Source organism: Taurulus bubalis (assembly GCF_910589615.1).
Source record: "Taurulus bubalis genome assembly, chromosome: 11".
Classification (NCBI taxonomy): Eukaryota; Metazoa; Chordata; class Actinopteri; order Perciformes; family Cottidae; genus Taurulus; species Taurulus bubalis.
Genome location: NC_136599.1, coordinates 17,338,107 through 17,365,261, shown reverse-complemented (window position 1 = coordinate 17,365,261; position 27,155 = coordinate 17,338,107). Strand labels below are relative to the sequence as shown.

The following is a 27,155-nucleotide window of genomic DNA, read 5'->3' as shown; positions in this document are numbered from 1 at the left end:
CCGGTGTGTCTGCTGTCTTGTGCCATGCCGCAGGGCTCTCTGACTGGTTTAATTTATGCTATCTACTTTGCTAGTGTGAGAGGAGGGCATCATGAAGCCAGCACTCTGCATGAAGAGTGCTCCTATGGGAGTCTGTGAGCCAGCACCGACTGAGCTACCCTCTCTTTCTCTTTCACCATCTCTCCATGCACAGTGCAATTACCATGCGTGTGAAAAAGACATTCAATCTGTATGGCAGTACAGGATAATTACAGATACCACATAGCAGATGTCAGCTGCAAAGAAATATTGCATGTGATAACACAGTTTATTTTATATAGCCCAAAATCACAAATACAAATTTGCCTCAGAGGGCTTTATAATCTGTACACATAACATCCCTGTCCCGGGACCTCACATCGGATCAGGAAAAACTCCCCCAAATAAAGATAGTAAAAACACTTTCACAGGGATAAAAAGGGAAAAAACCTGAGGGAGAGCAACAGAGGAGGATCCCTCTTGCCGTATGGACAGAAGCAATATATGTTACAGCACATTCAATGAATATGACAGAAATTATTAATATAATGAGTAGTATTACATTGCGGTATGCTAACAGGTTAGCGCAGCAACTTAGCCCATAACAGAGCTGCTGCAGCCGGTGAACTGCTGCTGCTGTCATGCGTGTAGCGTCCACACAGACAGCATTGCTACTGTGAGCCCTCAACAGTATCATAATTTGCATTGTCTATTTTTGCTGAGAAAGACCACGCAAGACACATTTCTAGATGAGCAGCTTGCAACTTAAATAAGCATCACGCTCACGGTTCTTGTGTCTGCAAAGATGCATGTGTATCAGAAGTACTGAGCAGACAACTCATATACCACAAGAGTTGTGTGAGAATTTGCAAATGGATATTTTGATGTGGTTTTGCTGTTCATAATTTTCTTCAATAATTCAAAACTCACAGGCTGGGTAATTGATAAACAAATGGTCATTTTTTTGGGATGAAGTGTTCCTTTAAATAAAGATATTGGATTCTGTGTACATTTGCCAATGCTTAGACTGGATTTATGGCAGCAATAAACACTCAACAGGGTTTTTTGTAGCAGGAAAATAGTTGATGTTGACTGAATATGTTTATGTGTGGTTGCAGGACAGCAATACATTTCTATGACAACCGAGACAGCTTTGGCGGGGGAACTGAAGAGCGAAATGGAAGGGGACGCCATGAGAACCAATCAGGTGGGAGTGCTGTTAAACTCACAGCAGCTGTAGATCACTTCACTCAGGCCTTTCAATCACGCAGGGGCATTCAGCATGTTTGATATGCAAGGCAGCTAGTTTCCTCTGCCTGTGCCAGCAACTTAACATTTCAGCATCTTAGAGCAGCAGCTCATACTACATCATGCATTTGATAATTGCCTCACATGATCAAAGATTTGGGATTTAAATCACTTTGAAAAACAAGTACATAATGCCTGTTGAGACTCAGAATTCATACATTTGAATAAAAGTAAAAGCACAGTGTTGAAGTTTACACACTTAGAGGAAGGATTTTCTCTCTCCAAGGTTCCAGAGGACCAGGGGGACATGGATGATAGCTCAGAGAAGACCCCCAGCAAAGCCTCCAAATCCCCCCAGAAAATCACCAAACGGCCCAAGACCGTCCCAATCAAAGTCACTCTACTTGACGGATCCGACTACGAAGCTGGAGTTGAGGTACGCTACTCGCTTTTCATCAGCAAAGGATGGAGAACGTGGCTGATCAATCCATGTGAAAACATGCTGATTATGTGTTTTAAGACAACAAAGGCCTGAAATATATTTATATAATTTTAGCAGTAATATTAACAACAGACCGGCGAGGCATGAGCAGTCAGACAATCGGAGAGGTTTGGACCAAAACAACAGATAAATAATACGTAATAATGTTACCCAAATGTTTTACAGGCTGACTTCCTTGTCCAATTTTGACTCTCAGTACTTGCCGTAGTTGTACTACCACACATATTCATGAGCAATGAGGGATTATTATCAAAATGTTTTATCCTTATAAGTGCATTTCTAACAGCACCTGTATTTTATGCACATTTTTAATTGTTGCATCAGAAAACCTTAGTGGAAAATTAAAAAAGATTGCTAACAATTTTTGCAGTAACTTCAGATGAAATAGTTGATTTGAAGAAAATACAGACTTAAAGATGGAAACAGACTTTGTGACTATATATCATGACATCAATAAAGCCTGCATCACTCAAGCCTTTTTATTGAAGAGATGAAAAATAGCAACAGATGAAAAAATGAAAACTGTAGCTAACGTTCATCAAATGAACACATGAAACAAACTGAAACACCATATTTCCATCATGTTTCCTACATTGTATTCACTGGTTGCAGGTTTGAATGGCGCTCTTTACTTGTGAGGTTTTGTGGCGCCCTCCTCTGTTACAGAAGATGAATTAAGGGTGACTGTGGTTCAGTGGTAGAGCAAGGTCGTCCTTCAATCAGAGGATCGGTGGTTCGATCCTCGTCTCCGCTAGTCCATGTTGATGTCCTTGGGCAAGACACAAATTGCTCAGGCTGTGCCTGCAGTGTATGAATTGTCCTGGTAGGCAGGTGCCTTGCATGGTAGTCCCTGCCCTCAGTGTCTGAATGGGTGTGAATGATGACATGTGTAGTTATAAAAGCACTTTCAGTGTTCGGAAACTAGAAAAGTAAAGTCCATTTACCATTTTATGGAAAATGTGTGCACCAATTGTTTATCTTGACACAGCTGCTAATATTATCATAAAGCAGAGGGATGGAAATGCTTTAATTAGCTTTATTTTTCTTTAAGAAAATATTTGCTCCACCTATGGATGGCACTTTACTACTTAAACGTTTACCACCAGATAAAATGGTTAGATGATCTTGCTGAACTGCTTACTTGTAACCCCGACTCAGGATTTGTATAGTAGCATAATTCACAGATGTGCATGGCTATCTCCAGAAACTCCGGGTATAATGTTAAAAAGAAATCTTTCTTAGCAAACTATAAATTGGGGGAAAAACATCCAGATTGAATTCTGCAGACATAATTACAAATAACAATGTGATAATGTTGTTTTGCAGCGCTATTAAAACACAGTTTGGCTCTTTCTCCACACTAAAATGCACACCGGCTTAAATTTCATATCTCCCTGTGCAGGGTGACCAGGAATATATAAGAAGCTGGTGTACATCGCCCCCATTCAAATAGAGCCCTTGACTCACCACACCGTGGTGTACCTCAGTGGGATTTAGTCTCCCTCGGTAATGCATGCTACTCTGTTGCTATTCTCACAGAGAGGGCGAGTGACGGGCGGAACGAGGTAAGACGAGCTCTGCATTGTGGGGGATGGAAGGCTCAGATGAGCAATCCCCAGCTTTCATAAATCATGACTTTGTAGCCTTTTGTGTTTGTAAACAGATGGGCGTAGCTTTTGGTTTATTTGAATTTCACAGAAGAATTAGATCGTAGAGAATTAATCTGGGGTGGAATGAGGTAGATTTGTGGTTTCACACCAGAGGGATATCCTGGTCAGGATTTACAGAGCAGCGGTGAATCCCATTAAAGCCAACACTGAAACTCCATTGGCTGCTGCTGCTGATGGAGTGTGATGTGTGACAGGAATGATCTTGTTGGCTCAACCTCATTCATGTCACTATTCCTTTTACGGCTTTCTGCCTCTCACGTGACCTCACATATTTTACTTCTGAGTGGAGAAATATGTCATGAGTGACCGAGGCATCACACACACATTCTCCTTCAACTCGACCCCCTGCTCTCTCTCTGTCTTGATTATATGCGGGCATACACGCGCACACATTTCTTGATGTCACCTGGGCAGTGACACTAGAGGTATTGGGCTTTGACAGGAAATCCATACGGTTGACAGATGAGTGCTCTTATGTTTGACCAGGGAGAAAATAGAATGGGAGAAGGAAAGCGGAGGAGGGAAAGATGAAGAAAGTGGGGTAGGGTGAGGATGAGGAGGAGGAGAGAGAGATGGAGCCCTTGCTCGGAGTATGTATGCGACTGTGTATATCATCGTTTGTGCAATGGAGAAACAGAGCGGGGACACGTTGATGAATGCAGTGAAATCATTGCTTTAATGACGGTCATGATGTTCAGCGAGCGAGCGTGCAATGATGATAAAAACACTGAGAAGCAGCCGGAGCCTCCTATTGATGTTTGGCTCACAACATTATAGATATTGATCGAGCTCAGTGCATTTGTCCAGTACTTAACCTAATGCCATACTTTAAAGAAAGATCTTAAGCACCGTGCTTACAAACTCTAGCTATTACTTTTCCTAAAAGACGTCTTGAATGAAACATTTGGCATCTTAATAAATTCCTGAGGAAACCATTGAACCAATATTTTAACTACTTAAACTTTGGCTGAACGTAATTTTCTTTGCAGGTCTATAAATTGCTAATGCTCATTTCCACTCTTCATTTTTTTTCTGCTGGTTAACCACATGACCATGTTTCCACTTTACTGGAGAGGCATGGCTGTTTGGGGTCTGCAAAGCATTCTGGGCCAACAGTTTTTAAGAGCTCAGCTGCTGATGCTGACCAGCTTAGCTATTTAAGAAGTGATTTTTTCACACAGTAATGGTAATAATATATATCTTGTTCTGGCACTGGTAAACTGGTAAGCTGATAAGTTGCTTTTCTTTTGGGATGCAGCAGTAGCAATACACATGCAGTATAAAGTGGGACCACATCTACTGCATGCAAGCACAGAATAAAAGCATTAAACCTTCAGTCCAGAGTGCTCATCATTCTTACATTCAAAGTGTCTCCTGGGAGAAAACCACCAGCTCCATAAATGTGAAGTTATTGTGGTTCACGAGTTAAAGATTCATGACTCTGGGACTAAGCTCGGCCTCCTTAAAGAATGATAACATTACTTTATCTCCAAGATATTCTGTAATCATTTCTCCATTTAGTAGCACCCATCCAACATGTTTCCCTGTAGCATTTAGCTCTCATGCCGTTCATAGCCAACTGCAGACCCGAGCCTCTGAAGGTGAGTGCAGTCTCTCGAACAGGACTTTTATTGTTTCTTTAAAACAAATCTAATATATTTTTGAGGCTTTCTTTTCAAAGTGCTCATGAGCCAATCTTGGTGAACGAGTCATTAAAGCTTTTAATAAAATTACTCTGGAACCAGAATATATTTTGTCCCTCCGACTTCAATACAATTTAAATGTTTATTGCGTTCACATGTTTTTCCACCACAGTAGCCTTGGATGTATTGCTGCTAGATGTAGGCAGTGTGAGGTCTGCAACACTGTTTGCTTACTTCAACTGAAATGTTGCTCTGATGCTTTATTGATTAGTCTTTGTCTGACAAAGTAATTCTAAATCACTATACTCCTCGAACTGCTGAAATTGTTCTGAACAAAGCTGTTGCATCATAAAAGCCACACCGACTCAGACTCACAACATCTTTACAGTTTTGATTTCTAACCCTCTGCTTGCATTTCTTCAAGTGACTTAGTTCAACAGATGTATTTCACGAACACACACGGTCTCTCCTCATCTTGTTTGCATGGGCGAGGCGATCAGCAAAATGGACTTCTAAGATTACACCAATTGGCTTCTAACACAATCAGCGCACAGAAACTAGCTAAATAAATGTGATTGGAGCCAATTGGAGTGACGACTAAATCTCATCAGCAGCTCCGTGCGTGAACTGGTTGTCATGCTTGGGGGACCACCTGAGATGTGTGTTACAATTCAATTTTGTAAGGAAATCCAATACATGCGCTGCAACCCAAAACACAGCTGCATTATTCTCTCACTGCATCAGTGTATACATTATTGAAAGATAGATCACTACATAATGGTTCATTAATTAGTCTTTCTTACATATTTAGAAGGTATGCTGACTGTGGTGGCCTTGTGGTACCCAGAGACGGAGAAAGTGAGAGAGCGCACGCACATACAGAAGGGACCCATTACTTCTGTTTCCATGGTAACAGCTGCTTGGTTGCTTTGTCGCCATAGGAGCCAGGTTTCCCTAGGAGATGAATCTGGCGTGTGTGTTCCTCTACGTGTGTGTCTGTGCATGCGTCTGTGGAGATAGCATTTGGCCAAGGCCGTCTGTGCGTCCCACGGAGGTCTTGTTTTCTGCCCCGAAGGGCTGGATAGAAAATAGGTGTGGTCTGTTGAAACGCCACTGATGCGAGATGCATTTCCTCCCCTTATATGGGCATGCAACGGAGTAGCTCCTCCTGCTCGACAGGGGAGAGGACAGGCTGGAAGCTTCTCTCAGACCACATTTGGGGTGGATTTTTATGTCACAGATTTATTATGTTTTGACCTTTTTATGTTATGAAATATGATTGAAGACTACTAAAATAATAGTAATATATATATATATATATATATATATATATATATATATATATAATAATTTTACTGGATAATTACCACATAATTATAAACCATTTTATTATAAACCATTTGACAAATCTTTACTTTCTCCAAGATTTGCAGCTTGCTAATATGGAGAGCTCTATCTCTCTCTCTTTCTCTCTCTCTCTCTCTCTCTCTCTCTCTCTCTCTCTCTCTCTCTCTCTCTCTCTCTCTCTCGGACGAGGCTCTTGTCCTATACATGCTTATTGACTTGCATTATTACACTCTATCCTCTTCTTGTGGTCTTTTACAGTACATGTTCAGACAAAATACACCTGCACTGTGTCACCTGCCCACTTGCTGTGTGTTCTTATGTTCGTGTGTGTATATGTCTCTGTGTGTGTGTGTGTGTGTGTGTGTGTGTGTGTGTGTGTGTGTGTGTGTGTGTGTGTGTGTGTGTGTGTGTGTAACAGAAATTTGCCAAAGGCCAGACCCTGCTGGACATGGTGTGTGGCCATCTGAACCTGCTGGAGAGGGACTACTTTAGCCTGACTTTCCAGGACACGGACAACGCCAAGGTCAGACACAGAAACACAAAGACACACACACACACACACACACACACACACACACACACACACACACACACACACACACACACATGCAATAAGATATCTTACTTGAGGAAGGTAAATATAATCATCTAAACCTCTGTAGCTCAAGGCAAAATGCAGCTACAATTAAAACAGACACAGGAAACCAATTTTGTACTATCCTGAATCGGCTCGTGTGAATTTACAAATGCGGCTTACAAAAGAGCTCGCACATAGACACAGAGAATGTGCATGCGTGCACTAGGTGTTTATGACATGAAGTTCTTACCCATAAAATTAAAAAAAAATAAAACCCAAAGAATTCTCCTCTATGGTTTACTGGACTGGCAGAGAAGGATACTGTCGAGCATGCATTTTTATTGGTTAACAGTGTGTTTTGTATCCATTATGGTTTGCAGGCATGCTTGTTAATTGTGTAACATTGTATAAAGTGACTTCAGACTTTAGTGCTGATCATCTGTTTAAACGTTTCTTTTGTTCGGGGCTGATCACTCATAATGTTTGGGGGAATTTAGTTCCTTCCGTGGAGAATAGCTTTGTAGAATCCAAGGCCAAATCCATGTGTGGACATTACATTTGCCCTGTTTCTTTATACTTGCTTCTATAGTTTATTTACTACTTTTTGGTCACTGATTTCAGAGCAAATATCCTTTCAGTCAAGCAGCCCATTTAACCAGACTGTTTTTCCAGGTGTCATGAAGCAGTGAGTCTCCAGTTGCCCTTTTCACCGTACTTAACCACTCACAGTCTGAAAGTGGCATACGTGACCTTTAACCTTTTAAAATGTGATTAGACAGTATGGCCTTTTAAAAATGGTGCACAGGGTCTTCAGTGAACCATGAAAGCTCGGGTGACATTAAGCGCAGGGAGCTGGCATTCATAGCCTCAATATTGATGCGTTCAGCATTTATAGAAGCCTTTATCCATTTTCTTGTAGTATAAATATATTTGGCTTTCAACTAGGGAATAGATATAAAAAGATATATAAAAAGAGAAGAGCAGCCACTGCTTTAAAGTTCTTAAAGGGGCACGTAAAATGTGAATATGGATGATTTTGCTGATGTTGAAGTTCTCTAAGGGGATTGTCTCTTTCTTTCGTTATCAGCATTGGTTGGATCCCTCAAAAGAGATTAAGAAGCAAATTCGGGGTAAGTGCAACACGCACATGCACCCACATCCACAAACACACATCCACAAACACAGAGCAGTCCACAAAACAACCTTTCTGGGGATTTGTCCACAGTTGGTTCCTGGATCTTTGGATTTTCTGTCAAGTTCTACCCCCCAGATCCATCTGTGCTAATGGAAGACATCACCAGGTAGGTGTGAATATTATAACAACAACAACAACAACAACAACAACAACACATCTCACAATTGTCTGAAGCTATTGAATTGACTTGTTTTGATGATATTTTTGTTTTGGTTGGATTTATAGAAGGAACATAATCTTTGGATGCAATTGTGCTAGCAACATATTAGCCCTGTGTAATTGCAGAACAACTAAATTAACAAATCACAAAACAACAATCACAATCACAAAAATCTATGATAGATCTATGATGTTAGTTATGTATTTTAGGAGTAGATGAAAGATGCAGTGCAAAATGAGCATGGTGTCATTTCTGATAAGAGGCAGCTTTGTCAGTTAAAATAGCTGCAGGGAGCTGCAGGGAGGATGTTTTTATTTAGGCCAACCCAGAAGTTAGTGTCGCACTGGTTAAAAAGCCAATGGGTTTTTTCCATTGTCTAACGTTATAAATTTAAATTATATTAAAATTTCAGTAACTGAAAAAAAAACAGCACAGACTTCAGTTAATCTTGAACTCGGATATTAGCTAGAGAGAACAAAACCAGTTTTTTTGTACCAGGCTGTAAACGTATTTGTTTCTGCTGTAAAGTTGGGTATTTTAACGTGAGGGTCTATGGAGATTGATTTGCTTTTGGTGCCAGCCTCAAGTGGCCCTTCCGTGAGCTGCAGTTCTTGGCACTTCTTGTTCTTGTCAGTCGATAGTAAGCACACAGGAAGCAGAATTAGGCGCCATCATTTTGCACAGAGATAGGCCGATACACAGTAAATTTGTCAAAGTAAATTTAAATCAAATTGAAAAAAAATGACTCTAGAAAAACATAACATTTGGTCCCAGTCTAAATAGAGTAAAATCTACTCTTGCCTCAGAGTTTTTACTCTATTTAGTGTTCATATTTAACTCTAAATTCAATATAGAATTGGACTCAACTCCTTTCAGCTTTCTATCCCATAAACTGTCAGCTCATTCCAGCATAGCGAGAGGTTTCGTGGTGGGCGTGGTCACGCTGTTTTACTCCAATAGATTTTACTCTGAATATTTGCTCCTACTCTACTGGCTACGGCTAGTAATAATTATGCCTTTAATTACACCTTTAAAAATAATAGTAACTCCGAAAAAAAATACTCCTGTGTGTGCGTATATAGGCTTAATGTCTATTTTCAAGCAGTTATCATTCCCAAAGTGTCAGACAACACAGCTTGGTCATTGCTTCTTGCCGTCTAACACAGAAGCTCATTTACCGTAACAGTACGGAGTTACGCTTGATAATCCACCTTGATTAGATTTCTCTCTATGAAACTGATGTTTTGCAGTTTGTATTTGGGCCCATTTTTATGATGAACATAGAATTCCTTACATCTCTCAGTGAATACGATCTTGAAACCTCAACAAATAACAAATGGAGTAAGAAAAAAACAAACACATTTGGATATTTAAATTAACTACTTTTTATTGTAGGATAGACCAAGATGTAGATTAATTGGCTGGATCTTTGTCCCATGTTACAGATCATCCATCTAATAAATGCATATAATACTTAAGCATGAGGATGACAGGAATGTCATACGATTTTCTGATCTGTTGTGACGCTAAATTAATGTCAAACAGGCTCAGACATTGGCGTCCAAGAGCCGTACCACTGGCATTGCTAAAAACTTGAGTCAACACCAAAAAGGGCTGTGACAGAAACATCTAGCAGTGCTTCTTCCAGATGTTTCCCAGTGATGTAGATGCTTGAAATGTCAGCATCATTTTTGCCTCCACCTCACTCCTTTCCTCAGGTACTACCTGTGCTTGCAGCTGAGGGACGACATCCTGTCCGGCCGTCTGCCCTGCTCATTTGTCACCCACGCTCTTCTGGGCTCCTACACTGTCCAGGCCGAGCTGGGAGACTACGAGCCCGAGGAACATGGCCCAGACTACGTCAACGACTTCCGCTTTGCACCCAACCAGACACGTGAGCTGGAGGAGAGAGTGATGGAGTTGCACCGTAACTACAGGTCGGAGAAAATATGACTCCATTAATGTAATTGAAGGCCATGACGATAATGGCAAATGCTGGTATTCTTGATTTGTTGCACAAATATGAAAGAAGGGACACATTGTGGATGGTATTTTGCCTCGTAGGGGAATGAGTCCAGCAGAGGCAGAGGTGAACTTTCTTGAAAATGGCAAGAAGCTCTCAATGTATGGAGTGGACCTGCATCATGCTAAGGTACAGAGCTAAAACTCCTGTTCATATGGCTGCACACTTTGGTCTGAGTTTTTTTTTTAATGCTCAATGCCTGTGTCAACCAGGATTCAGAAGGAATTGACATAATGCTCGGCGTGAGCGCCAACGGTCTGCTCATCTACCGAGACCGTCTAAGGATCAACCGATTCGCCTGGCCAAAAATCCTCAAGATCTCCTACAAGAGAAGCAACTTCTACATCAAGATCCGCCCAGGAGAGGTAAATCAAATCTCTCCTTATCTTGTCTTTTTCACCTTGCTTGGCGTTCACTGCGCAGTAACTGTCAACATATTCCCACTAGAATAGCTCATGACAGTCATTCTGAAAGAGCAGTGGCAACAGAAATGAGGGATCATTTTTTTCTATTGCATGGTTTCACAGTTGTTAAAATTACATAAGTGTCTCTATTGACTCGACCCAAACTGCATAAATAGTCATTTCATGGTTTGATAAAAGTGTTACTTCTGAGAGTTATCTGCAGCAAACCATGTGACTACTGTCAAGGACATTATTTATAGCCCTCACAGATACTGTTCTTAAAGATTAGGCTGATGGGTCATGTTTTTGTTCCTCTCCTCCTTCTCTCTTCCGCTATGGTGTGATTAGCCAGTCAAGAGGATTTGCACTTCCATCAAGGATTTTACTCGCAAACGTTGGAGCCACATTATGCTCGCTCTGGTTTTCAACTCCTTAAATTATTATAATTTTCTGTTTCCTTCATTCTTTGGCCTTTGGGGTATCTGCAATGTGTTTTACATTTACTGTTAAACTGACATTGACGTCTTTAGTGAATACCAAGGCCATTCTGTGCACACGCTTTGTTCTGCAGATCTATCCTCTTAAGTCAGCTCTCAATTCAAATTGGCCTGGAGGGTTGTCATTGTGTTATAAAACCCTTTGATTCTAAACTGTCCCTACAGATTTTTTTTTTGTCAATGTTTAGAGACCTGTTATATTGCTAATAACCTATTGATTTGAATGCGTCTTCATCTGCTCACACCACTGAACATCTGATGGAGTGAGTGCATGAACGACTAATTTGTAGGTCGGTTAGAGAAGAATCTACCTGACCTGGTTCAAGTTAGAAAAACATCATTGATTCGTCTATTGCTGCGGAGTAAACACAATTCACCATCTTTCCCCGCACTCGCTCCCATCACTCTCTCCTTTTCTTCTTCACCCACCTTCCTCCTCCTCCTCCTCCACACCGACATCACTCCCTTCCCTCACTACTCAGTATGAACAGTTTGAGAGCACCATAGGCTTCAAACTTCCAAACCATCGGGCCTCCAAGCGATTGTGGAAGGTCTGCATTGAGCACCACACCTTCTTCAGGTAGGACCTGATAGTCACAGATACTCAGACAGACACACTTTTCCTGCACCGTGGTCGTTGCACCCTGCATGAACTGTTCAGACTTGGCAAAATAGAGAAATCCTTCAAGTGCAACTCGTTACATACATCTGTGGAGTCCTTTTTACGGTAAAACCTTTTTCTGTATAATTTTCTTGCATAAAACCGACATGATATGTTACTGTAAATCCATAGGAAGGTTGCTGATTCTTGGTAATTTGTTTCTAATTATGGGTTAAATGGGGACAGAGATCAGTTGGTACACTTCTAATGAATTAATTCCTATTAAATCCTATTGTAAGCTAGAGAGGATCTTAGTGCACAGCAGATCAGCTGAACTTGCAAACATGTTGAATTTGTCTCTAGGCAAGCACACAATTCAGCACTTAGTGTAAAAGATTCCAATAATAATGGATTATTTCCTGTATTTCTCCGCTGACGATCTCACATTGACAACAAAACTCAAGGTTGAGGCATTTTGTTTCCATTGAGCAGAACCCAACTAAATGCTCTTTGTCTGTATTGTTCCTATATTTACTACCAAAACACAGAGTGTAATTCTTCTCAGGAAATTATCAGAAATGTATTACCAGTAGAATAGCCTCAAAGACTCTAAACTGTGTAAACAGGTAAAAGATGTCTACAAGGGGCAGAATCTGAGCTCTCAGGTCGATTTACACAACCTATACCTTCCTGCAGGCTGGTTTCCCCAGAGCCGCCTCCCAAGGGCTTTCTAGTGATTGGCTCCAAGTTCCGCTACAGCGGGAGGACCCAAGCCCAGACCAGACAGGCCAGTGCTCTGATTGACCGGCCTGGCCCACAGTTTGACCGGTCTGTTAGCAAGAGGTACCTGCTGCCCCGAAGCATTGATGGAGGTAAGAACCCAGATGAGTTCACCTTCCACACGGAGGGTCACCTATATATCCTGGATTATGTTGTGAGGGGGAAACAGAAATAAAAGCATCTTTCAACTTGTGTATCATGTCAGAACACAGCCTAATGATCTATACATGGCCCTAAGGTGGATCTGCTGTAGATTATGTCATGTAAAAGCTTTATCACTTGAGTCCACACTGCAAAAAAGGAATTTCAAGAAAGTAAAAAAAGCCTTGTATCAAGAAAATAAGTCATATTTGCCCCAAAAAAAAGAATATTAATCTTGTCAAGCATGTTTTGATTAGAAAAAATATCTAATTTTAGGAAAGTATGCCTTACTTTTCTTGATTTTTGGCTTATTTTAAGAAATCTTGTCAAGCAAAAAAATCTGCCAATGGGGTAAGTTTTTTTTGCTTTGATATAGAATGATTTGATTGAATATAAGAATGTTTTGCTTCTTTCTAGAAGGGCTGTTTTTGCAGTGCAGGTGGTTGATGTTTACCTCTCATTGCACTTCACCAGCCTCAGCTCTAGGCTACAGTATGGACCAGCTGTCTCAGCGGAGCTCCAGTGAACGCACACAGTTCATGTCCAGAGAAGACCTGGACCAAGAGGGCAGCCTTGACCTGGACCACGATCAGTACCCTTATCAGGACCAAGACCAGGACCAGTACACGGAGCAGGAGCTGGAGCAGCATGATGGTCAGGACCAAGATCAGGTTCAGAGGCAAACCTGGGGTTCCCACATCTCAACGACCACCAAGACTTTGGAGCTCAAGGTACAAGATAAGAGGATACATTAAAATACACACACACCTGCCTTCATTTAAGCCTCCGCTACCTCAACAATCTATAGCTGTTAAAAGAGGTATGCTAAAAGTTAGTAATGTTAATCAACAAAGTAAATAAAATAAAAATACATATTTTCTCCAAAGAAAAACTACATGGCTTTGCACCAACTCTGAAAAATCCCTCATTCAACTTCTGACTAACAATCCTCATCCTTCCTCTCTCACATTCCTTTTCATTTAAGAGTGTAATCACCATCCTTATTTTTCTCTCCTTGGCCCAATTTTGTCTATTTTCTGCCCCTCTGCGGACTTATAAGACTTCTTAGTATGAGTTTGCTCTCCTCTCCATTTCTTCAGCTGCCCCCCAACACCTAACATGACCTCTTTGCTGACGTTGATATTTTTGTTTTACCCAGAATCCTGCTTCTAACATATCTTCTCTTCTCCCTGCTGCAATGTAACACACTCTGCTATCCTCTGCTCTGCTCCCTGTCGTCCACCTCTTCCTCTCCCGCAGGGTGAGGAGGAAGGCTCGCCTATAGACTCAAAACCAGAGGTATTTTGGCCTTGGACCTTAGTGTCTGTAGTTTTGGTTGTTGTAGGTCATGCACGTGTACTTTGTGTTTGTTAAACACAACCCGTCATTGGTCTTGTTTGTTTGTCTCTGGGGGAAATGTTATTTATTTTCATTCCATGACTTCAAGGATTCCACTGAGTATAATCCATGAAAACTGCATGAATCAACCTTCAGCTGAATAGACATGAAATGTTTAATATGGATTCATTCAGGCTCTGTATTTCCTTTTTTTGCTTCTCTGCCCACTGAATCCAGAGTGACTGAAACATTTGTCAACACATATTTAACAGTATCCCTGTGTGAAATTACAGGGATTGATATTGTTATTAGCAAAATAAACAGATTGTCCTCCAGCTCTGTTGAATTTTCCGTGAATCAGTGGGTCCTTAGTTGACAAATCTCCTGGTACTTCAGCTGAGATGTGTAAAAATTGAATAATTTGTTTTTATTGCTCAAGCCAATCAAGGTTGTGCAGGTAGTAACAAGCGACAAGTAATCCACAAGCGATAGTTCCACCCGGAAACTTTTAACTGTACACCATTAGTGACCGGTTGTGAGGTTTGCACAAGTGGATGGGCCTGTGAGTTAGTCAAATGTAGCGGAGGAGCTGGAAGACCTTCTACGGGTTCCCAGTCAGCTACAAGAGCAACAGTAAAGAGGGAGTTGGCTGACGGTATGTCAGAGTTGCTCCTCCATCGCAGGGTGAATGGAAATGCATCAAACACAGTGACCGTGTTAGTTTTTTTTTCTTCTAGTGTTTGTTCAGTAAGGATATCATACTTTTTCAAGATAACATGTTTTGCTTTTTTCACTGCACAACCTGAATACAAGTAAAGATAAAATAAAAATCACCAGCACCCATGCGCTATTTAATTAATAATGAATTAAATACATTATTTTAATGCAAAATTGGCTTTTGTATGTATACTACTTATTGATATAACTGTTGGTGTTATTCCTGCAGGAATACGTTTGTTAGTGTTTTAACTACTGCAGGAAATATTGGCATTGCATTTGTCACTAAAGGGTCTGCTCTGTCGTGGTTTTTGTAATGCCACCCCACCAAATCTTTGGATGAAGAAGTATGGGAATGATCCCTCCACACTTATGCTCTGTCAATATGTGACTGCATTAATTACCAATTGGCTGACACTGAAATGGATTGTCCCTGTCTTCTTGGCATAACATTAAATGGCTTAACAGTCTTTGTCAAAAGCCCTGGTGGTGTCAACTGTTTGTCTGGCTGTCTGGCCGCCTGCCTTTTTGACTCACCTGCAGCACTTTACCTCTTTGTCTCTGCACGCATCTGTTCTCCACCCCCCCCTCCCCCCCCACCCCCAATCGGCAACCTCCTGCTTTGCTCAAAACCCTTCACTCCATCTCACTTGCCCTACTTCGGATTTGGCCACAAGGATGTGGCCACCCATCGGCACAAACAGGAGGTACTGCTTGTCTCTTTTTGGCATGTGCCGTGTGTGACCCTCACCAGGTGTTTTCTTATCTATAACTATACTTCTCACTTACTGCTGGAACACAGCCAACGGCAACAGCAATGGAGTGTGCATAGTCGTTTGGTGCACCATTTCCTTAAATGCAATAACATGGTTTTTGCATGTCAGTTTCATATTTTCAAAGTATTTGTTGTTATCTGTCCAACCTTTGATCAGTAAATAATTACAAATCTCATGTGCGGGGCTTTGTGCTCGATCTTCCAAAGATTGCCAGGTATTCACTAAGGCAGTGATTCTCAACTGGTGGGCCTTTGCCGCCGCAAAAATAAAAATAATCCAGTGGTTTTATTTCGAAGGGACTTTTTTATGTAGCGGAGTGTCGTTTTTTTGCCGGCTCTGGTTTCAACTTGTTTTGCAGTTGTCCCTCCATGTTTTCAGCAGCGTGTGCCAGGTTGGGTCAAACCATCCTGATATAGGAGGGACTCTGGGTTTTTAGGATAATTAAATTAAACAGCTTACTGAATATAAAATTCACAACTGATGGTGCTGCCTGCATGACAGGAAAAAACTCAGGGGTCGTGAGGAGAATTGAGTGCTGTTTAATTTTCTGTAAAGCACAATGTTTTTCAGTATTTACCTACTGATGAGGTAATCACAAGAAAAGTTAATTTTGTATATATGAATCATTTTAAATTGCACTTGTTTAATTAATTTTGAATTTGTGGAAACGCTGCTCCTCAAGACAGTGACTTGTTCCATAGTAAAGTGTTGGTCATAGAATCAGTGAGTATGTATTCTCAGTTAAAGTTATGTAATTTGAGTCTTTGAAACTACTTCTTAGTTGTTGGACTTTTTTTTGTTTGTGCATGAAAGCTGTTGAGTCTGTTTTAAAAATGGCTGAAGATTCTGAATTGTTATGCATGTTGTAATACCTCGTGTCCTGAAGATGCACTTTTTGTTTTTCAATTCAAATGCAGCTAATTGAGTGTAAAAGGGAATAGTTCCCTCTCTAGCATCGCCATCAGCTGGTCGTTTTAGTTTATCATTAAACTTGTTTTTGTGTTGGCATACATATTCTGTACTATCTCAGGTTCAAACTGGTTCAAACTGCACCATGTTTTCATTAAATTAATTTGAGAAGTTGAGACTGTTCCTCGATTTGGGTTGCGGCTTGTCATTCAGGGGTGATGGTGGGTCCCGGAGCCATACCAGTTGAGAACCACTGCACTAAGGCATTATACCAGGGTATTTTGTTAAGTGCAGCAACAGAAAAATACAATGAGGTCTATGTAGTCATTAAGACCTCTTTTGTCCAACCATCTGTGACAGCCTGTAATTCATCCTACAGCACACAGTCATGCCCTTTTTTTTTTTTTTCCAAACCTCCAGGTTCATTTTCAACTTAAATCTACATTTAGATCAGCTGTTAGAAAGGCTTGTTCTCAAATCTCCAGATCTAGGATTTTAATTTCTATTAATTTGTGTTCCCGATGTGCCCTTTACTGTGTAAGCAGCAATTCTTGGATAAGCCCGAAGATGTTCTTCAAAAGCACCAGGCCAGCATCAATGAGCTGAAGAGGGCTTTGAGGCAGCCGAACAGCAAGATGGCCCAGAGGGAGAAACGCCTCTCCTCAGCTACTCCTCCTGGAGGAACCCCCGAGCGGAAACCAGTAAGAATGGGATCCTATTCCCAAGTTATAATACAATTACTTTCCAACATATTTCGATTTTCTAAATGTTTTTAAGTTTGTCAGATCTTTCCATTCTCTATCAAAAAGAAAGCATCTTGAAATGCATCAAAGTTTGAGGTCCCCCCAGTTAATCACTGTTTTTCTTCCCTAATCACTTCCAGTAATTATGTGGGGTAACAATGCTATCACAAGTGGAAGAGCAGTGTATCGAGCTAGGCTAATGCAACTGTCTACTCTATGTCAACATAGGCGACCGGTGATGGCAAATTGATTGACAAGCAGGATGCTTATGAAGGAGAACTGAATACTTACACTAAAGTGGAAAAGAGTAAGCCCTCTTCTTTGGGAAGAGACATGTTGTCTGTGGCACCTTGGACTGAATCAAAGATAAACAACTGTCAAACAGCAAGGGAGTCATTCAAAAGTCGTCCTGGAACGTCTCCAAATCAAGAAACAGACTTTAGGGCAACTGGACTGATGGATTTGAACCCCGGGGATGATACAGTGGCAACAAATGGACATCACAATTCTATATTAGTGAGGAATGCCATTCAAGAAAATGGATATGGATCTCCACATGACAAACAGAGGAGTGGAATGATCAGCAGAGATATGAAGCATTGCCAATTTGAGCACAACATTCATCAAGAGAGACCAAAGAAATTTGAAACTCCAGCAGCGGTGGAGTCTCTCCCAAAAGGCAACATAGGCGATATTGAGAGTGACGCAAGACATTTTGAGACCTGGGGGAAAAAAGCCCTAAGCCCCATGGGAGAGCAAGATTGCAATAAAACAGGGGACTCGCACTCAGAAGTCAAAATAGTTCCTCTCAAGCCACAAAGGTCAAAGAAGTCTTTGAATAAGGAGAACACAGGTGCTGTAAACACACAAAGTCGGTCTGATAGAGGCAGCTTTGGTGCAACTGCTGATGTGCAGATGACAAAATCAAAAGACGGCTCCTGTGACGCAGGAAGGAGAGAGGATGACAATGCTGTTCTGCAGTCGCCTGCAGATGTTTTTAAGGAAAACACAGGAGCCTCCAAATACCACAGCGAAGCTGCAATGTCATATCAACAGCAAACTCTACTTCATCAACAAATTAAGAAGGAGTCGTTTGGACAGCAGGAGCTCAGAGACTGCAGAGGCACTACAGGACAAAGTCTGTGGACAAGAGGAGGACAGGAGGACCATTTTCAAAACAACTCTGAGTTAAAAGATAATTTCTTCTCAAGCTCCAAATTTCCAACAGCTCCCCCCCGAACTCTCCCACTGAAAATGCAATGGTCCCGAGACAGACCGAGCAACGTGGACAGCAGCCATATCCACTACAGGACGCTCGGCCAAGAAACAGCCAAGTGGAAGCAAGCGGTAAACCCATCTGCCCCCTAAACTGTTTGTCAATCATGGGGAAGTACAGCATTGCATGAGCTTCAGGCGATGTCGTGCAAATCTTGTTTTTACCATCTAAAAACAAAATCACACATACTTCAGAACTCATGTGGCTGTGTATGAGAAAGCAAAAGTTCACGTTCCTTGGCATCGCATCATTGATCGACTCAGTTCAAGTCCATGGTCCAGGAGCATATTGCTTTCCCTTGTTCCCCTTTGCAAAGCAATACATCTGCTTGGCCATTTTAGAATGCCGCGGGCCTTTAAGCAAAGTTCCCTATGCTTAAGCTTTATCCAGCCTTAACTTTTCACGTTCACACCTGGTCTTTCCTTCCAACACCCTCACAGAATAAAGGTGGCTGCTGTTGCAAGGAGCGCAAGACCTTTCCACCATTTTCCTTTGAAAAACTCTTTTTCACATACTTTAAATCCTTTTTGTTAATGGCTGTGAAGGACATTTAAAACAAATGTTTTGCCTTGGCACCTCTGTGGCAGCAGCAGAAAAAGAATCAGGCGATTAGATGTTAAATCAAGCTGCAGAGCTGCCAAACCTCTTCAGGGCTAAGGCATTCATATGCTGCATTTACGATTATGAATACCTCTTTCCTGAAAGGGATTTTTTCAAAATCTAACCTTTCAGTGCATGGCATTACCATTGCACTTGCGGTCATTTCTGATGAACCTGTGAAATATACCCTGTGTGCATGCTTTTGACAATAGCAGTAAGCTTTACAATCTGTTAGAATGATCATATGTGTGTTTATTGTGTAAGTTTAACATAAGCCCTGAAGTTGGTGAATGAGTTAAGTATTTCCATTTTTTTTTTAATGCAAAGAACTATACCTCGTACAAAAACAATTACCTTAAAAGCTGTAAATAGAGAACATTGCAAACATGATTTCTCTAAATATGATAATTAATGCTGTGTGTCGTGCCAAGAATCATGTCAATGCAGTGAAAAACAAAGTCTCTGTTTCAGCTTTCTCCTCTTTTGATGCAATGACAATTGTATCGGTACCATGATTTGTTATTGTCATTTCTATGGCTTGAAGATGTTTTATTCGTTTCATGTTAACATTTTCTTGTTTGTTTTTCCTCTATAGGATACACCTCCCACGCCTGCTATTCATGAAGAACCTTTCAACGAATTTTCAGTGAGTCGTTGCTCAGCTCCACCAGTATATATATATATATATATATATATATATATATATATATATATATATATTTTTTTTTTTTTTTTTTTTTTAAATTAACAGGGAAATCACACCACCACAATTCAAAACACATGATTTAAACTGCTAAAGTTAGACAGTAACTACATCTAATTTATATATTATCGGTAACTATTGGAAAAAGTCTGCAGAGCAACACAAAAATGCATTTTGTCGTTAGCTCATATTCTTTGGTTAAATAAGTAGATGTATTTGTAGTTGACAAGTCTTCTCTGCAGAGGGAACCGTGGGAGAGACGTCTGGGCTCCGTCTCAGAGGATGAACAGGACCCCGAGATCCTGTACCTGAAGGAGACCCACCTGGGCATTGAGCGCAAATGTTCCAGCATCACGGTCAGCTCCACGTCCAGCTTGGAGGCCGAAGTAGATTTCACCATCCTCACGGACCTGCACACGGGCATGGAGGAGTTCTCCAAGGGCATGACGGAGCTTGGGGAGAGGAGTGTGTCACCCGATGTGGGTCTGTGCTTTAGCATGGACTTGCTCCAGCAGCAGGGCCCCTCAGAACATCCTCCATTGGTGTCAGCCCCCCTGTCCAGAGGAGCCAGCAGCAGCCCTCCAGCCAAACACATCCAGGCTGAAGAGGTCCGACCAGAGGTCAAACGGTCCGATGTGCAGGTAGACCAAAGTTTTCACATCAAGTCTGTTTGTTGCTCCTCCTATTTGAGTTTGATTTGCTCAGGCATGTAAGAAGAACCATGCTATTTTTAGGCACCTAAAATGATGTGTCCTCTTTCAATCAAACTGCAGTGCAGTTGAGTATGAACATGAAGGATTTAGAAATGGCCACAAATCATAAAAGTGTTTTATAACTATATCTCCATGTGTTTTTTGTTTTTTAACAAGAACTAAATAAAAAATAATCAGGCACGTGTTTTGCCAAAACAACATGAAGTTGGACTGGATTTCCATCCTTCCCAACCGCCCTCCTCTAAAACCACCATATCCTGTTTTTAGTGCCACCCAAGTTTCCAGCAAAGGGTGATGGCAGGCCATCACATTGGGCTGTTGTTGAGTTGGTGCTAGTTTTGTTTACAAGCCTGTGCTTGGGAAAAAAACAACCCCTGCTGTTACCACACCTGAAGTCTATGTCTGGCTGGGTTTTTATGTTTTGTCAAAAAGCTGTAACATAATAGTCTAAAGTGTGGAAATGTCTTTTGAATATGCATTAACGCTTATAATGCACTGGAATCTATAGCAGATGAAGGACACAGTAATTGGCTGTAATTAAATGTGTTTTGAGTTGAATGCTCTTTATGACGGGTAATGAAGAAAGACCCTTCATTTTATCCTCCCTCTTTTTCTTTCTTTTATCTGAGCACAAAATATATTCATCTTGTTTTACATTACAGCCATTCATGTATGTCTTTCAGCCTGTAGTACCCAAAAAACCCAAAAGGTCCGTGCCGGTGTCATCAGTGGACAGAGAGTCGCACAGAGAAGCCAGCCGCATCACTGCCGTCACGCCGTTGAGCCGAGAGGTCAGCGATGTCATGCCCACACCGACGGTGAGGAAGACGGACGTCCGGACAGAGACTCAGCCCAATGGGTCAGAGGTCACCACGACCATCATGGAGTTCACAGATCAGGTTTGTTTCATATTAAAGCGAGACAAATTGTAGATTAAAAAGAATATTCGGTGCAACTATAAATAAAGTATTACAAGTCACACAATGAATTTGTCTGTTTCAGGATCACTGTATCACGGGCCTCAGTGAAGTTTCTTATTCTTCGAGACAGAGTGTGTCCCCTGTGAGTACAAAGAGAGGGACCTCTCCAATTTTAACTCGACCTGCAGCACTCCCTTCTGCTCTCTCGGGTTTAAACCTACTTACTGTACAAAGACAAAAATAAATACATTCATGAATATAAGCCTGACTGGATGTCCTATCAAAACATATTGAATTCTAATCTGTAATGATTTGTACACATAGCGTGTGTGTTTCAAGTATTTGCTAATGCCACCAGCTGTCTTACTTTCTCAGGTGCATATGAGCAGTTTTGGAAGAGAGATGTCGGGGTCGCCCATCCTCGTCACCGAAAATGTTACCTCAGCAACCACTCACGTCACCAAGGTAAGGAAGGAGAACTATAGGCCCATTTTCAAAATTCATACATGATTGCTGTTGTCAAGACCGCCGAGACCAAGACAAGACCAGGACCAGTGTATCGAGACAAGACCAGGACCAGAGTGTATCGAGACCAAGACCAGAGTGGATCGAGACCAAGACCAGAGTGGATCGAAACCAGGCATTTGAGGGGTTGAGACCTAGACCAGACCAGTGCGAGTCCAACACTGCATGACACACCCACCATGAAATGGGGAACAAATGTGGAACAAATGGGGATTTTGCAAAGGCCCTCTTTTGATCTGAAATTGATCTGAAAGGTCCACATTCCCATAAAAACATCCACAGAAAAGATTCTCCCAATGAGTCCTCTTCACTCACTTCTTTCATTGCCATATGTACTGTCTATGTGTGCATGCATAAGTGTATTGTCAGAACTGTTTTGATAAAATAATCAAAAGGGAAATTTCCTTGTATTGTTTAATGAGCAATCAGTGGAAATCAGGATAGCTGAATACATTTAGACAATGCAAAGACAATTGAGTGACATCCCCAAAGTTGTGGTCTTAAAATCCTCTTTGTCTGAGGACCGATCCGGACTACTACAACACTGCATAACACTCCAAAAATATGAATAAACATTAACAACTACCAAATCCCAAAACTAGTGTGCTAAAACTAAAATGTGTGATGTCATCAAGTATAAAGCGTTGAACCGCTTCATAGACGATAGACCGGATAAGGCATTATAACACCAGAGAACCAAGGGGAATGTTCTGAGTAGATAAGGACATTTTCTATTTCAGAACTGAGAACAATACAAGAGAATAAAGCTCATTTGGGTATAGCAAAGAAAAACAAATATTCTATAATATATTATTCTCTATTCATTGTCTCTGGAGCAGCTCCAGACTTTATACTTTATTACTTGATGAAACAGCATTGACTTCTTTGGTTTCTTGCTTGGCTCATGTTCACAAATATTGACTATTGAAATATTGAATAACTCTCCTTGGCCATGGAAATACATATAGAAAATACAATTCTTAATTCAGGTGTTTCCCTCTTAGAACTTACAAAGTGCGAAATGTAATGTATCATTGTGATAAAGTGGGTCCATCTCTTATGTCTGAATACAGTTAAATAGCTCTACTTCTGAAGGATATTAAAAGAAAAGCCATTGTGTGTTGTAGACGGTGAAAGGAGGATATTCGGAGACCAGGATTGAGAAGAGGATCATAATCACAGGAGACGATGACGTAGACCAGGAGCAGGTGAGCTGACATTAACCGTCTCATCAAAAGAGCCACGTGCATTGTGGTTACTGGTTGTTAGCTTTGGGTGTTTGTAGATGCTGCATATTTCCAGGTATGAAATGCTGTACATTTCTAATTGTCTATTCTGATTATTATTATTATTTATAACCTGTATTTATGGAAGCACTTAATAACCTTTTAAATGTAATCTTCCACCGAGTACATCATCCAGATATACAAGCTTATTTAAATTATTTCATAGATTGAACAAACAATACTACAGGACAAAGAAAAGCATCAGATCCTCACATTTGAGAGGCTGAAACGAGACAATGTTTGGCATTTGTTCACTATTATTGCATGAAAAATGTAGCTCTATTTGCAAGCATAAATATATCTGAAATTGTCTTTCCTAATGTGGAAAAATCACTGTTTCTTGAACTGAATTTGTTTTGTGGGAATTTCAGTTCTATTCTATTATTGAATAAGAAATGTAATAAATCTCTTTCCAAAAGTTATACATTTGTTCCTGTTGTAATTGCATTGTTGCATTGTTGCATCCTTGCAGGCTCTGGCTATTGCGATACAGGAAGCCAAGCAGCAGCATCCAGACATGCAGGTGACCAAGGCAGTTGTTGTCAGGGAAACGGAATCGTCCAGTGAGGATCGACACTGCGCATCAGAGGTACGGTGCCGTCTTGACTCCAAACGATAAGATCTAGCCAGGATTTGGCCTCACGACCATCCATTGAGATTAAGGGATTTAAGGTTGATGATCTCTTCTTTCTTCACCTGCAGTCCTGATTTCTCGAGATGAGAGCACCCCCGTGTGGACAGAAAGCATCAGTGCCCGACCTAAAATTGCCACCTGCCATCCCTTCTGATGGACTACTGCCCGTGGCGCTGAAATGGAGACCCTTGCACACATTCACAAACACACAAAGCTGAAACAAGACTCCTTTTAAATCCTTATGTTTTATCGTTATTCAAGCATTTCACGATTGAAATCATACATCTTCAGCAACGTGATTTGGCAGTCATGCTGGGGGGAAAAAAACAAGAAAAAAAACATAAACATCACTCATGGTCCTTGATTGGTAGACAGTATGCCGCCAGAATTCCAAAAATTTGGAACAATTTAAGATATTGGATCTGAATCCAACTAAATTCCCTGCAAACTTCTCAGGGCCTTTATATTTAAACCACTTGCTTCAGTATTTCTCAAAGGTCAAAGGGACTCTGTGCACTCGTTCACACTGTGGAAGAACACAAGGCCTGGTGCAATGTTGGTACCCATCCCATGCAGAAAGTATTATTTGGAAATAGAGAAAAAAAGATGGTTGTGCACCTAGGAGTGTCCTTTACATGTCTGTGCTGCTGTACTGAATAACAAAAAAATATCAGATTCCTGTTGTAAGTGCTGAAAAAACCTATTGTGTGTGTGTAATTACTCTTAAAAAGAAAAATAATCAATTTCATCTAGCTCCAGGACCGTTAAAGTATCCATTGAAGCAGGGTTTACTGAGAGCAGAGCAAATCCTGCTTTGAGCTTTCACTCTTGCGTAGCCAGTCTAATAAATTAGCTTTGTCCCTCCCCATCTCACCGGCTGATGACAGGCACCGAGTAGAACGGATCATGTCGAGTCAACAAGGTCCTCTGGTGCTGCTTATTCAAGAGTCTGTTACGGACCAAAGCCAGAGCTATAGTTTGATCACTATTCTTCCCTCTGTCTGTGTCACCTTCTGTAGAATGTATTTGACGATGATGTGTGAGTTGCTGCATCATGAGGGACGTTGATTGGACTTTTGGATGATTTTTTGCATCAGTGTCTGGACATTAGAAGCTGTTAATACGCACCAGTTGTATTTATTCCAATGATGACGATGTAGTTTCTGAGCATGCTGATGTTTCAGAATGAGCCCAGTTTCTCCCCTGTACCAGCTTTTAGATATGCTTTCAGAATTCAGCTGGATATAATACCACTTTGGCTATTTTGTGTAATCAATACATAGAGTAGGCTGTTCTGGTTTAACTGATGTGGTTCTGTTCAGTACGTCACAGAACGGGTTGCTGCACCAGTAAAACCAATATCTGAGATAATGTTTGCATGATGATTTTTTTTTTGCATTATTGGATTGTAATTGAGTAATATGGATATTAACTCATAAGAAGGATGGGTCATGATGATCAAGATATCAAGGCCAAATTAATCACAATTGGAAGTTGAATCTGAATTGAAAAAGGAAATTAAGCTTCCCGACAGGAAATGGAGAGTATTCATAAGAAATAGTCGGAAATATCAAACACAATACATTCAGTTTTGTTATTCCCAAAAATGTAATCGCAGCACAGTGACTACAGTTTCTTCCTTCAGTTGCAACCCTTTAGCAGTTTCATCTAATTCAAGCCACTGGTGCTGTTATGTATCTTTATTCCACATATCACTGCTTCTGATTTAATCTCCCCGTAGGAAACATTAAGTAGTGGTGACTGATATTATTTACAGCTATTTATTGTACAACACATATTCATCATCTTTCAACATACTCTGTAGAAATGGTATTATTCATCAACTCTTTTAAGCAAAGTACAGTGTTATGAATAAATATACAATAGGAGCAGAATCTTTGAACTTTTAGTTCTGTGTTATTTGGTACATGAATGTTAGAGGGATGCCAAAGGCATGTAGGGTTCCAGTTAAGGTAGCAGTTAAATTGTACAAACTCTGATTTTATATGACAATATTTGTATGAACAAGCTACTTTTAATTACAGAGATGCTAGGGGGTCAAATGCATAAAATTGACATTGCAATGTTTCCCTTTAAGGTGTCTTTTACATTAGCTGCATCATTTCTCTTTTCTGGCAAGAGTCACATGTCATGTGTAAGTCAATGCAGGCAGCATCACAAGTCATTCAGCAAAATAATGTTTAACTGTCATGTCAGGTTTATGAGGGTGTTATTGCTTTTCAGACATGTAGTGTACTTCCCATTGTATTTCATATTTTGGTTCGAAATCCTTGAAAGTGATGAATCATCATGAATGTGGGTGTCAAACTGGAAGGTGAAAAAAATGCAGCCATGCATACTTTGTACTGTATAGTTGGTGCTGTTTGGTGGATTGTTAAGATGTAAAGTAGTTAATGGCCGTGGGCTTGATTTACACTAGGGGGCACCAGTTACCAAAAAAAAGAGCTTTGCAAAAACATAAAGCATATCCATCGGAAATCCTTCTAAGGGGCAGAATAATCTAAATCATACTTGGATCAACCTGCAAGGTCAAACTTATCTCCCTCTGTCCAGGAAAGACCTGCCCATGGACGTCTGACAAGTAATAACTAGACCATGATTAATCAGACACATCCCAGTGCCAAAGTCTGATTGGACGACCTCTGGCTGACCCTTAAACCGCCCCCTCTCCTCCCCATGCCTCTCCTCAGCAGCTTCACCTCTCCTGCTCTTCGTTGCTTGGTGCCGTATCTTTGCCGTACATTGTACTTGCATTCCTTCGAAATGAATAAAGAACGGAGAAAAAGAGAACAAGATGAGCAGGGAATCCCTGTTTGATCTCCTCCACATGTGTTTCTTTTATTACAGCTGGTGTCCTCTAGGCCCAATGATGATGAACTGCAGCTGCTGAATTCAACCAGGAAATAGTGCAGCTGGGTTTGTTTAAGAAAAACATTCATTTGTTGTACACTTAAGATGCCACATGTTCTAATGGGATTTGTGTTAATTTATTGCTGAATTTAGATTCTTTGAAAGAAGAGGTGGAATTTGAATGTCAAATGTTGGAGCGGCACAGTTATTAGTACAGCAACAAATCCTCTAAAGGGCCAAGGTAGAACAAAACACAGCCATGTTTTCATAATTTTGATAATTAACAAATGGATGAAATGTTATTGACCCACCTCACGGGGGGAAAAAGCAGAATAAAA

General features: G+C 40.8%; 1 protein-coding gene across 1 annotated transcript; it reads left to right on the top strand.

The window, feature by feature from the left end:
- Positions 1–1,153: 1,153 nt before the first annotated feature.
- On the top strand, positions 1,154–26,874 carry LOC306743318 (band 4.1-like protein 1; the record flags this gene model as incomplete). The annotated part of the gene is made up of 23 exons (XM_079225822.1): positions 1,154–1,225; positions 1,553–1,702; positions 6,847–6,951; positions 8,093–8,135; positions 8,231–8,306; positions 10,079–10,297; positions 10,425–10,512; positions 10,596–10,748; positions 11,767–11,864; positions 12,582–12,757; positions 13,281–13,537; positions 14,067–14,105; positions 15,539–15,568; positions 17,092–17,247; positions 17,518–18,636; positions 19,761–19,811; positions 20,111–20,509; positions 21,265–21,480; positions 21,584–21,643; positions 21,877–21,966; positions 23,154–23,234; positions 23,785–23,901; positions 26,815–26,874. 23 exons carry the CDS (start codon positions 1,154–1,156, stop codon positions 26,872–26,874), a joined length of 3,855 nt encoding a protein of 1,284 aa, XP_079081948.1.
- Positions 26,875–27,155: the final 281 nt, after the last annotated feature.